Raw genomic sequence first — 13,552 nt, forward strand, 5'->3', positions numbered from 1 at the left:
GAGCACAGGTCAGGGAGCGAGGGAAGATAATAGAGACATTAACTGAGACAGCCAGCAAAGGGGAGAGGAAAGTGAGAGTGAAACTGAGTGTGTGTGGGGGGTCAACTTCCCCACTGGGAACAGACCTTCCCCCTATCATAACCCTCACAGTGGAGGGAGGTGGGGAGGGCTGCAGGACGGCAAACATGTAATTGACCAGAAAAACGATTAAGTCATCATCTGAAGCGCCCTGGCCTGCAGGGGGGCTCAAACGCGTACTTAACCCCGTTCACCGATTACATCCCGATTCTCCTCCTCGCTCCGCATCGCCCGGGCACAGCAAAGGGAGAAGGGAAAAAAAGGGGGGGTGAAAAAGAGGAAAGAAAGATATAAGCATTGTGGAGAAGACTGTGGCTGATCTGATCTGTGCCACTCGGTAGGATTCAATGGGACGAGGTAAACCCATTAAGAGCTCGGGCTGCTCACAGCTTCTGCCCCCCCCTTTTGGCTTCAGCCCTATTAAAAACAAACTGTTGAAACATACAAACTACTGGATGAGGACCTCGGGGGCTCGGGTCAACCGCTGAGATTGGTCTCCCCAAAATGTCGCGCTTAAAACTCTAAATCCAGTACGTTTATCCAATAAATTCTTAAAATATACACTTGATTAAGGTATCAAACGAGTCTTTAATGAAAAAGAAATGGAGCCTGTGAAATGCAGGTGTGCCACCGGCCGTCACGCCCGTCGCCCACACGAACGCAAACATATGCAGGCCTTCACTCATCCCTCCCATCTGCACTTTTGGAGGCGCTGGGAGGGTGGGGGGGACAAACTCCACTAAATGCTGAGCGACTGCTCGCTGGGGAGGCAGAGCGGTTTTGACATGGAGATTAGGCTCTGGCTATTGTTCGACACGCACAAACATGCGCGCACACACTTTGTGATCTGGGGATGACAGTCAACCATGCTGTCACATGGAGATGAGAGGGCGAGGCAACGGACAGGAGAGACCAGCGGGAAAAAAGAAATCCGACGAATCAGAAGCCCTGAAAGTGCTGGACCAAGGCGAGAGGAGGGCTAGAGGCGAGCGCCGTGCCTTTCTGGAACGATCAGCAGATGACATAATGGCAGGGGCAGAAAAGAAAAGAATAAGTCCACCCAACATTGTTTGGTGGAGGGGGGGTTGGAGGGTGTATGGGGAGGGGGGGTAGCCTGGTGGTTGTCGTAAAGTGCAGGGTGAGCATAAATGGGGAGATAAGGGGGGAGGAGAGGAGGACGGGTGCAGGTCAGTGCCGTTGGACAATGCCGTTTCAGTGGTGGGGGGCGGTGGTCGGGAACGTGAGCAGTCAGCAAGCTGGGGTCGTGACATCGGAGTGTCAAACAAACAAACTACTGACACAAATACATCAGCTGCATGGGGCTATTCTTAAACACACACAATGTAGCAGACAGGGTGACAGCACAAAAACCACCGTCGCATTCAAGTCTCATTCAAGTTGCATGAATCTTGAATGCGACGGTGGGTTTTTGTGTGTGTGTTCAAGCTGTCAGTGGTGTAGAACCTTTACGGAACATTGTGATTAAATCAAATCTCCCTGTGAATCTTAGATATGCCTTCTTATTCCACATATGTGTGTGTGTGTGTCTAAGGTGCACGTGAGACCAATGCGCCACATTCTGAGATTAAAGTCAGCGAAAGAGTTACCATCGCTCACGCAGGAGACCTTTGGTGTCAGCGCAGCCATCTGACAGATAGATTTGTCACTTTGGACAAGGATTACTTTGTTATTCTGACGCCTCCAGAGAAGATGTGCGCACAACTCAGCTGAGCCACAGCGAGGAGCACACGAAACACACCTCTGCACGAAGGAGAGGGCGCTCGATTCTAATTTAACCATTTAAACTGATCCGAACACACGCATGGACTCGGTGGTGGCCACCCCCTGCAGCTTCCAGCAGTCTTACTTTATTAGATTGCTGGTGGGAGAAGGATGACCCCGAGAGCGGCGAAGGAAGCCCGCGTTGAGGGTGCGGGAGGGAAGTGGTTCAAAGGAGCACATCACTGCAGCTCCTTAATCAGAGCTGGCAGAGGTCACCCAGCACAGACATGGGATGCAGTGAGGAAAGTATGTGTGTGTACGTGTGTGTGCATGTGTGTGTGCCTAATAGACAGATGAGAGAGAGACAACAAGAGCGTGTTTCTCACACTCACACTCAAGAGCCTGTGAAAGGTCAACGCTTAGCGCTACCAGCACAAGATAATAACGGACGGACGTGTACACACACCTACACACACACAGATACGTTCTAGTCATACTCATATCCAGAGTAAGAATAGACTCAAGTGTTCTTGATCTAAACTACATCAATCACCTGTCACATGTAAACTCTGCTAATGTGCACATACTATTCTTTTGAAATCTCCTTTACAGTCTTTTCTAAATGACGAAATGCCATATTGTAACACTTTCCACAACAAAGTGGTCAACAATAGAGCAGAAAGCACACAGATGACCTCAGAGCGCTAAGCTATGTCCAGAACAAGCAGAGAGAAGAGCAAAGAGACACAGAATGCCATGCGGGCCCCCTCTCTCTCTTTTTCCCTGGTACGGTTCTCCCTCTCTCTATCTTTCTCTCGTAAGCCCCTTCACAGTCATCAGGGCTTTCCAACGTTTCCTGTTTTTTTGCAGGAGTGAATTGTGGGAGATAATCTCCGTCAGCCTATTGGCTGACTGCACACAAAAAGCAGCCCTGGAAAGCGGGTTTTTGTTACTGCAGCGACTCAAATCCAGCGGCTGGCTCTTTTTTTGCCCCCTCCCCAGCCTCACAGAGGCACACATACCACGCCACACCATCAGCGAAAAAAAAGAAAAGAGAAGGAATGACATATAGAAAACAGAAAACCCTCCTGACCTCGTTGGTTCCATAGTGAATTAGAGCCAGAAAAAAGTTAGCATCCAGTCCAGAACAGCAACATTTACAGCAATTACCATAATGCGCAATACGGCCGTCACAATTACAATTTTATCTGACTTTTTAATGAACAGGATATCATTATTTAATCTGTTCATTAATCTGTCATAATCATTCAGCCATAATTGACACAGTATACGCGCTAATAATTAACGAGACATCTCCACACCAGCAGACTGACGGCGGTGCTGCCATTAGCAGAGCCACTGACTGCATTGTGTGTGTGTCAAAACATGTCAACACAAAAAAAGTCAAAAACAAAAAAAGTTACGGCGGTCTTAAAAAAAACTCCAACGAGGGGGACAACAGCTTCTGCGTGCCCGAGTTATTGGGGCAACCCACTTCCCACGTTCATTAGGTTCTTGAGAGCCGAGTCCTGATTAGCCGTCAAGACATAAGTCTGAAGACACCCACATATTAAAAGGTCATGGTGGCTGACTCTAATTATATAAGTGATCTCATTCCCATACACGTCGGCAACCTTGGAGATTAAGTCTATTGTCTCCTACAGAAAACAAAAACAGAGTGATTTGACTCATAATCCCCTTAACTATCTTGACCTTTTTTCATGGATCTGATGGAGTGAGAGCACTCTTTATTTCACTACTAATTAGAAAAGGAAAATGTTAAAACTGTAGATTCTACCCTGACACCATCTGCAAATTAAAGTTCGTTTAGCGGCAATCAGGTGCCAAAAGAGGAGAGGGGGAATCGTGAGGTTGTTGAGGTTGGTGGCGACAGCTGGGAAAAATGGGACCTTTATCTTCTGATTTGAATAAGATGGCCTGGATATGTCACAGTGTTTACCCCGCCGTATGGCACACACACACAGAACAACAATCATAAACTCGGTCGGCTATTGTGTCGTTTTTCTGTTTGTTTGGTTATTTTTCCTGCAGCTTGAGCCTAGAGCTGCATTTTCCAAATGCCCTTTCATTAAACTCTCAAACGGTCATCTTTGCTGCGCTCCCTCGACCGGCTTTCTCTCTGCAACCATCCTCCCTCCACCTGCTCTGTTGACCACTTCGTCCCCTCCAGCCTCCATCCTTCATCCTCCTCCCCGCCCCTCATTAGAATACTCATTGGCTCTGCAGCTCTCTCGTGTAAACATGCACAACTTCCTGTCCTGCCATCTTTTGCATAAAGCCATTAGTTGGTGATGGGAAAGGGCCTCGTTTCGAGGCAGACGTGCAGTGTTTACAGCAGGTGAATACTGGAAAGAGAAAAGAGTTCTCTTTTCAAGCAAGTGTGTTTGCTCATGAAAGCAAAAGAAATTCATATGTATCCTTATTTCTGTACTGACAGTGTGTGTTTGTGTGTGTGTGTGTGTTTGCAAGTATTGTACAGATGAAGAAGAGTGTGTTTAGCTTACCTTTACATCAGAGAAAAACATCTTGAGCATATTCGAGCTTGGGTATCGGGTGTAGAAAAACATGAGCTTGGCTTTCTTCAGATGGTTGGGAGAGAGACCCTCTTGAATCTTAAAATAGCAGCTGTTAAGGACATTAACGACAAGGAAATGGATCAAAGGCATTAATGTGTTCATATTAGAAATTCAGTGTGGGAATTAGAAAGTTTCTGGGAACAAAAAAAATGGATTTTGGGTCACAAATTTCCCCTTTTAAGCACCGATGTGGGGCGGCTAGATGGGAGCCGGAGTCAGACCATCGAAGCATAACTATTTTGCTTGCAATTAGCATCATCCGTATCAGGTGTGAGAGCGTCACGGTAAATAAAACGCTGGCCAGCATTGCAGCCGATGCTTTTACATAAGGAGGCTCATTTCACAGTCAAAGTAAGTAAACGCCTTTGCCTACACCCTTCGCTAACCTCCACCCCCCAAAAAAGGGAAGAAGAAAAAAAGGAAACATTTGCATATCACAAACAAAGACAGCAGTTAACGCCATGACGGGCAAGGAGGCCTAATGAGTTGGCGGAAACTCAGGCCAAGCCTGAATGTGTCTGACGCTGGCTTCGTATCAGAGGCAAAACAAGGTATATGAGATGCTCCTGAACGGCAGTCAGGGCCACATGAAAAACCACCCCACGCCCACATCAGCCATACAGTATTAAAATACTTGTCAGAGGCCTTGTCTTCCTAATGGATCGCCTGGATTGAACAGCAGACTGGATGGAGATAGGCTGGTGGGGGCACCTTGAGGGATAGCACGGTTCCAACCTTCAATTACATCCCCCTCCTCCTCCTCCTGCTCCACCCCTACCCCCCCCTCCAGCCTCGCTACCGCTGCCAAACCCTTGGAGGAGCAAAAGGAGGAGGAGAAGGAGAAAAGGGGCTCTGAGGCTTTGGACACAGCCAGCGATGGGGGAGACTAAAACACATCTGCGCCACAGAACGGCCCAAGCCATTTCCATGGTGAATTAACGGCCGTATAATGCATCTGATAATATCAATCTGGAGGAGAAGACACTGAAAAAGAAAGGGGATGGGGTGGGCTGCATGATAAAACTGATTGAATAAGGGTTTTCATCTGATGGGAAGATTCTACCCTAAGTTTTCTTGAAGACCATCTACACTCGAGTGGACAAAAAGCATTGCTTGACATTATTTATGATCAACAGGGGCGCCTGTGATCATTAAAATCAGTCAAGTGTCCAGATGTAGCTGTAACTATAGAGTGGGAGGAAGGCATCAGCTGTTAGATTAGACTGCCCTTGGCCTCTGGGTTACACAGCGCAGCCAGCAAATACTGAACCATGCCGCTTTGGCTCCTTAAAGACCCCGTCTACTTTGATTCAGTGGGAGAGGGAAGGAGTGTTGGTTGTGTACGCAGCGAGGGTCTTGTGGGGTAAACCCTGGCAGGCTGGTGTTAGTCTGTCAGGCCTGGCCAAAAGAGCAGCACTTCACTCTCCACACCACACCATCTGCTCCAAGTGGAGGGGACACAATAGATCCTCAGATGGAGAGACGAGAAGAGGGAGCCAGGGAAAAAGAGAGCCCCTTTTTTTTTTTTAACAAAGGCAAGGTGGGATTTATTTGCAGTGATAGCTCTGCACTTACACTGAGATGGATCTGTTTTGCTTTTTCAATTAGGATTAGCATAGTTCCCCCCTTATCGTGGAAATTAAAAATTTATTTTAAAACAAAGACGTCCAGTTTATGCCTCTACGGCCATAAAAACAATATCAGCTCAGTTCAGACAACAATTAAGAAGCTCCGCGTCTCCTTATGAGGCATTTTCATCTCCAATCCACTCACAGCTTGCAAATGTAATTGTGATTGGACCTAGGGGTGGTGTGCAAGGTTATTATTTTGTCATGATCGTGCACTCATACCAGCTGGCCCGCTGTTTCGTGTGCCACATCTGACAAGACATCATCATTCTCGCAACACTTCCCCAAAGCCCGGAGTCATGACAAGAAAATTGCTCCTCCATTCCCTAATTCCAGGTGTAAGGACACGAGTATCTGGAGCTGGACTGAGAATAAATGAGGAAATTGAAAGCAACCATCTGCTTCACAACACTGACGAGAGCTGATGAACTTGAACACACCTCCCAAAACGTGGCAAAAAACGAAAAAAGAAAGATCGCATAATCTGGATTGTTAATAAAATGGGACACATTCTGTGGATATCTTCAAATTATGAATACGAGCCACAATATCTGGTATAGGTGCTTATTGTTTGATTGTTTTCCACTTTTTCAGAGTCTCTGTATGTCTCTCTCCCCCTTTCCTCCTTTCATCCCTCCATCGGGAGCCCGTAGAAGAAGGATTATGGATCTCTGCAAAGCGTTCACCCTTGGGTCAGAAGACAAGACAAGGCGAGGTAATGAAAGATAAACAGCTCACTGCAAACACCTGTTAACGTCCGCTTCAAAGAAAAGACGGGGAGGAGGGGGATTCACAGCGAGGGAAAACAAAAAAAGAAGTATTCGGCTGCCAAGCAACAGCCAAAAGGCCCCCCGGGCTGTTGACAGATCTTTATGAAATAAAAAAAAGAGAGACAAGAAACGACAATGATTGTAGGCTTTTTACAACAGCGATGGATGATAAGAGGAACACAAGAGAAAACACAAGCAATCATAAATATACATCTTTACCGAGTCCTCGGGCGAACCTATTGTGACACACACACGCACACACGCACACACACACAAATGTGCACATGTTCGGAAAAGGGAGAGGCGCTCAGGTACACCAGAGCAAAAAAACACCCCTCCAAATCCAGAGTGTTAAATATACACACTCACTTAACCACCAGCAGATACAAATCTGTTGGATTAACTTTCTAAGCAGCCAGTAAATGTAAATGACTTTAAGACAAAGCTTTCTAAGGACAGCTGTGGGGACACGTATCGAATTTTCATACGGTTTGGAGAGTGCTGAATACTTTAGGGCTAAGGAGGTATGGGAGAACAGAGAAGGGACTGAATGATTCTGTATTAGCTATTAGTGCTGACTCCCCAGGGGATTCAATTTGAGCCTCCCACAGGGGATAGCCTCTTTATCCATAGGGCATGATTGGGGCACACGGGGGTTAAACTGCATGGTGGGCTATATAACACCATTGTGTGCCAAGTTTCAGGATGCTATCTTTCTCCTTGTGCTTTTAGGCCATTTTTTTAATAAAAGGAATTGGAGCAGTAAATGTCACGGGGACCTAATCTTAGTGAGTAAGTGATATGTGACAGGAAAGCTTTCTAAGCACTTACGGCCAACATGAAGGGGAAGGCTGCATGAAACGGCGAGAAGGAATAGGTGTGAGTATAAAAATAAATGCAACAATGCAGCGCAATGGAGGAAAGAACAGCAGTGGGAGGAAAAGTGATTCATCAACAATTTCTCAGTCTTTTAAAAGGATTGTTTTAACTCTTTGTAGTGCAGATGTAATATTTTACACCTGTCTCCATAGGAAATGGCCACCTGATATAGATTTTTCTGGCTTTACACAGGAGAGAACTGGAAGTAACCGGACCTTTTGAGTTAATATAAAAAGTCAAGGTTGCTGTCATACACATTTGCTTGTTATTGCCTTTTGAACAAGGCTCGATCTCCCGCGCTCACACTCACCACCAAGTTTGTGAAAGGATACGTTGCTGCCTGGGTAGGGTGAGATGTCGGACATGTCTTGGAGGTCACCGCACTCGGACTTGATAAGTGACAGAGAGAGTCCTTCAGCTGTGCTTCCGGGGTGTGCTGGTGAACAAGAGCGATGGTGATGCCCAAGGTGGTGACCTGATGTCATCTTCGTCCTCAGGCTGGTGGTCTCCCGGGACAGGTCCATGGAATCTGGTGAGGAACGCTCCTTTCCTGGGTAGCCACCTGTGGGCGCACCAAGAGGACTCTGGAAAGGGTAGCCCATGAGAGGCAGTGGAAAAGGGTGCCTAAAAGATGGAGGACTAAAGCCCATGGAGGCAGAGAGTGAGGAGGGGTGAAGGGCAGGGTGGTGGTGACCACCTTGTGCACCCACAGCTGAGGATTGGTGGTGCTCGCTGGGCGTCTTCCTCACAACTAAGGGCAATGCCTCTGTTTGGTCATTGGTTGCCCCTGGCATTCCGGGCATGTTGGCAAAGGAATCTAGTGGATTTGGAATGATGACATCACCAAAGCACTGAAGCCTAGGGTTGGTGGTGTGAAAGTTTGGGTTGTCTCCATTGACAACAGTCGGGAATCTTTCAGGAGGAATAGAAAGAGGGTGGAAGGCTTGCTGGGGCGGAGGGCGTGGAGGCTTGGCAAACACCTTAACCACTGTGTCTACCACCTGCGTCATGGCTGAGTTGAGCTCCTGCTTCAGTGTTTCAGCCAGCTGTTTACCTTCAGCATGCATGGACGAGCTGAGGCCCCCTGGTGCTTTGCTCCGGCTGATCCCCTCTCTTCTTGGCTTCTCCCCATCTGCCAGCAGGGCCTGCTCCTGAAGCAACGCTCGTGCCCTGTCCAGGAAATGACCTGGATCCAGGTCAGACATCTCATTGTCAGAACGCAGGTCGTCTCCACCTCGGTCATCTGCGGCAGCGTCAGACCGACTGGGGCTGTCCTCGGACATGTTTCCTATGTCGTTGTGGAGATCGTTGTGGAGGTCGTTGTGTTCCGAATCATCGGTTGAGTCGTATATCTGAAAGAACTTCTCCTGCAACTGCCGCAGCTGTTTCTGCATGTCCTCCAGCTGCAGCTTCAGCTGCCTTCGCTCCTCCTGTTTCTGTTCCTTCCTCTGGCACACCAGCTGGGTGAAGCTCTGCTGTTGCTGCTGTGGCAAACGCTGTTTGCGCTTGTTCTCTCGGCTGCTACCGCCGCAAACTTCGCCTCCCCGTGGGCTGCTGGGTGGCTGCTGCTGGGACTGAGGAGGTGGGCAGTCTAACTCTGTTTCTCTTTCCCCGTCTATCTCATGGTTGCGTTCGTGGCGGGAAGCAGCAGGTATCACCACGCTAGGTGAGTGGCTCATGCCACGTATAATGTTCTCTACGCGCGCTCGCTTGGCACGCATGTGTTCGTCATTGAGGCGTTCAATGTCAAAGGTTGCCAGGCCATGAGGACGTCCAAATGGTGACATGCATTCTGGAGGGGTGCTGTCCTGAGATGAGTTACTGCAGGCATCCTCCTGGGGAGCATCCGGACTTGCATTAGACAGCCCCGATCCTGGGAATCCGGCATCGCCTCTGTCGCCCCTGTCTCCACGTTCTCCCCTGTCATGCCCTCCTCCATTTTTAGCCATGTTGTTCTTGAGGAGCTGAGAGATAATAGTAGTGCCCGGGAAGGGCATCATGGCATCCTCGTACGAGTTAGCCCTCTTCAGGAGCTTTCGGAGTACATTAGATTTGGATTCATTGTCGCTGGCTGAAACGACGCCAGGTCCACCATGTGGCTGCACTACAGAGCACTCCATGGAATCTGTGTCCGATCCGTGGTGAGAGTGAGAGCTCAGAGAGTTCATGGCACTGAAAATGGCAGCTTTGGCGCGGGCAATGTTATCAGTGGTGGCTGTTACGGCTGCTACTGTGGAGGAGGCTGTGCTGCCTACGGTCCTCTTAACACCAATGTCCACACGTCTTCGCTTGGTCTGTCTGTTCAGGAAGGAGTCGCTGTCATGGTCCGGCATCACGGGCTCTGGCTATTGGGCCATATCCCACAAACCCAGTCCGCTAGGATTGAAGCCTCTGAGTACCTGAGGGCAAGAAATTCAAGTTGTTTGACTCATTGATTCAGAACATTAAATTTGGCTTGAGTAGTGGAAAGTTCTAGAAAATAGCCTCAGCTGACACTAGTTGTGTAAACTGAAGTTGACGGGAATAGATTACAACATCGGTCTGAAAAAAGGGGACGAGTGTGGTTAATTCGGCAGTCCGGCTCAGTGACAGAGGGGTTAGGAGAATATGCAAGATGGGGTCAGAATTAGGCCTTGGCTCAACATTCCAGGGCAAAGTCCTACATTTTATGCTGCCCCCTGTAACATGCTGTGCGACACTGAACCAGTTCCCACAGAACACAAAGCTGCATAAAATTATGATAATTACTTAAGTACTTGTCCTCATTTCCATTTTTGTACAGTGTGAGCCAAGAGAGCTATTGATTTTTGAAAATTAAATAAAAATAAATACTTTTAGGATTTTTTTAAAAAAAGTGTACAAAGAGAGGAAATGTTAAACAACCAAATAATTGTTTAACTTATCTTCAAGCTCAATTTAAAAAAAACAAAAAAACAGACACACGTTATTTCAGACAATCTTTACACACACACAATTTAAAAAAGCTGCTCATGAGTCTACCGTAATCAATATGGTCTTCGTGTCTTAAGCAACGAGGAGATCCACGCACAAAAGAGACACAAAAGAAAGACAAAATGGGCCTATTGATTTTGGTGCCAGCGTGGGCTCACTTCTGTGTTTTTTTGTTTGTCTTTTCATCTGGCAAGGGCAGTTAATTCTGCTCAAATGAATAGGTCACAAGGGTCAACTCCGGCAAGGAGCAACTTTAAGCGCTCTTAGAAAAACCCCTAATGCTGCCCTGAAAACAAAACGTTTTGTCAGTGCAGGCCTGCATCAGTAATGCTATGTAAGCAGCGAGCTCTTATTGAGAGCTTTATCAGAAACCCATCAGGGCAGAGTTTCGTTCTACCCGCAAATAAACGAATCAATAAATATTTGAATTCGGATGAATTTAGAAGCTTTTTATGAGCAATTATTTCCATTTTTAATCATCATTCATCAAGGAAACAGGTATCAAAGGACTCACACAAATTAAACAGCTGTCACTGTGTGGACGGAAGGTGTAATATTTTGAACAATATAATTCTGAGTTAATGTTATGGGCAAGTTAAGGCATACGTGGTGACCAAAACAGAAATCAAGGTGAAAAAACATTTTGTAAATTCAATTTTATTTATTCTGTATTTTTTTAATGTATGAGGTCTACACACACACACACACACACACACACACACACACACACACACACACACACACACACACACACACACACAGATAGATTGAAACTTTTCACAGAAATGAGTTTTTTTTCCTAATCTGATGGATGAACGGACACACGTCCCCCCCTCAGACAGTTTGATTCAGGTCTTTGGCTGAAGACCTGACAGCCATATGCAGCAGTTCAGACATGAGTTGACACATCGCAAAGGAGGGGAGGGGGACCCAAGAGCTCGACTTGATCGCTCCATCATCCTAACAATGAGCTTTAAATAGTGGCCAGCACCTGTCTTTTTTGACGGCGCACCTGTCCCTCTTTGCCCATGCGCAATCTCTCGCTCATAAAAAAACCTTTCAACAATTTTCTATGAAGCAGACAAAGCGAGCAGGCGTAAATTTTAGCAGATCATCGCCTCATTATATATACATATATAAACTTTTCAACGTTCAACTTATAAACTTTCAACGCTGTGAACGTCTGTTTCTCTTCTCTGCTCTTGTCTCTTCTCTTCTGTTCTTTTTAAAACACGAAATATCCCCCGTTCTACAACAAGCATTTAAAAAAATAATCTGGCGAAGATCAAAAAAGCGTCAAATTCACAGCGCACCAAAACTGACGGACTCCTCCGCAACCAGCCAGAATCGTGTCGCCCCAAAGGCAAACACGAAACCTCCCAATAAAAATCAGCTGACGGGACAAAGGGATCAAACTCGTAAAAGTCTCGGTTTGGTTCTACAACCGAGCCATATTTCACCGGGCTGTCGGGTCATTAAAGCAGCGCACGCTGCCCAAACTTACTGGGCAAAGTTGCAAATCAACTCCATATCTCCGCTTTGATGAGGAAGGTTGGGCTACCGTCCGCAAATCATCCTCACTGAACACACGGTCTGATCACGCAACTCTACCCACAGTTCAAGATAAGGGGAACAAACCCGGACAAATAATGTCCACAGAGGCGGTTAGCTGTTTATTTGTCGTTATTGTCCACCTTCACGATGTTTGATTTGTTTGTTTTTTCCGTCTCCGCACCGTGCGCCGGGGAGGCAGCGCGGGGAGAGGGAGGTATCCGAGGACAAGGTTACTTACCCTTTAGATGAAGAGGGGGACAACCTGAACTCCTACGGCGAGAAAAAGGAGAATATATTCAGTGCGCCGGGGGTTCGCTGGATGCTGGAAATTTTTCGCAGAGGAGAAAAAAAAAAGCTGGGAGAAAGTCAGCGTCGAGCGAGAGGATCAAAAATCGGAAAAATACAGAAGATGAAAAGCGCTTTTACGCGTCGGTGTTTCCCTCTATCCTCTGCCTGGGACTGAACGAGTGAGAGACATAGAGAGAGCGCAAGAGAAAGAGAGAGAGAGGCTGCGTGTGTGCGTCTCCGAGGTGCATTGGATACAGAGCACTGGATGCTGGAGCGCTCCTCCGCCACTAAGATTCACTTTAAGACGCAGCTGAAGGAAACAGGAAGACGTGCGCGTCACGAGCGGCGTGATGTAACTGTCGCAACCTACCAATAAGGAGCGTCCGTTCGGTCCGGAGAACAACGCACTGAACTTGACCAGAGAATGGGACTTGAACGCAACTGAAGAGAGAGAGAGGAAAAAAGGAAATAGCAGTATTACTAATCTCTTTCTTCTCAAATCAGCGACTGCGCGAGTAAGAATCATTACGCACTTTTACACCAACTGTGCCACAATAAAACGGAAGCCAGCGATTTATTAAGTCCGTCGTGTTCATTCTGTCGCGCAATTTAGCCCATTTTGGTTTTGGTTGCTTTTGAATTAAGAATGAATAGTTTGTTGTTTAGCTTTATTGAGATTTCTATTCAATTTAACTCTGACACGGGTGACATCACCCGCAGATGATTCTTTTCTACTTTAGGCATAAATATTCATAAAACGATTACTATAAGCTTCTAACTTGTTCTCTCAAGACTTTTCAACACAAACAGATTTAGGAGCCGTCCAGGCGTTCTTGGAGCACTTCACTTCTAACATATTTTAGCAAATTTCATGCCTATTTTTATAACTTTTCCGAAAGCACGAGCACAGCCGTATCTGAATACCTTCAGCCTTTCATAATTGCTTTTTTCTGAATCGCTGTCATATTTATACTTTATTTTGATGCAAAAACTGCCGGTGCCGGCTCCTCCACAGGCGCGACTCCGAGCAGCCACCAGAGTGTTGCATGCACGAAGTGGCATGTTGAGATATTTTACGCGCAAA

General features: G+C 46.9%; 1 protein-coding gene across 1 annotated transcript in view; it reads right to left on the minus strand.

The window, feature by feature from the left end:
- LOC130516060 (prospero homeobox protein 1-like) overlaps window positions 1-13,155 on the minus strand; it is a 28,560-nt gene extending 15,405 nt beyond the window's left edge. Inside the window, exons 1-3 of the mRNA XM_057016824.1 lie at window positions 12,419-13,155; window positions 8,007-10,073; window positions 4,326-4,433 (exon numbers count right to left, since the gene is read on the minus strand). Coding sequence (XP_056872804.1) covers window positions 4,326-4,433; window positions 8,007-10,007 — 2,109 coding nt within the window. The 5' untranslated portion in view covers window positions 10,008-10,073; window positions 12,419-13,155. The remainder of the gene's footprint in view (window positions 1-4,325; window positions 4,434-8,006; window positions 10,074-12,418) is intronic.
- Window positions 13,156-13,552: the final 397 nt, after the last annotated feature.

Source organism: Takifugu flavidus, chromosome 19, assembly GCF_003711565.1.
Source record: "Takifugu flavidus isolate HTHZ2018 chromosome 19, ASM371156v2, whole genome shotgun sequence".
NCBI classification, from domain to species: Eukaryota; Metazoa; Chordata; class Actinopteri; order Tetraodontiformes; family Tetraodontidae; genus Takifugu; species Takifugu flavidus.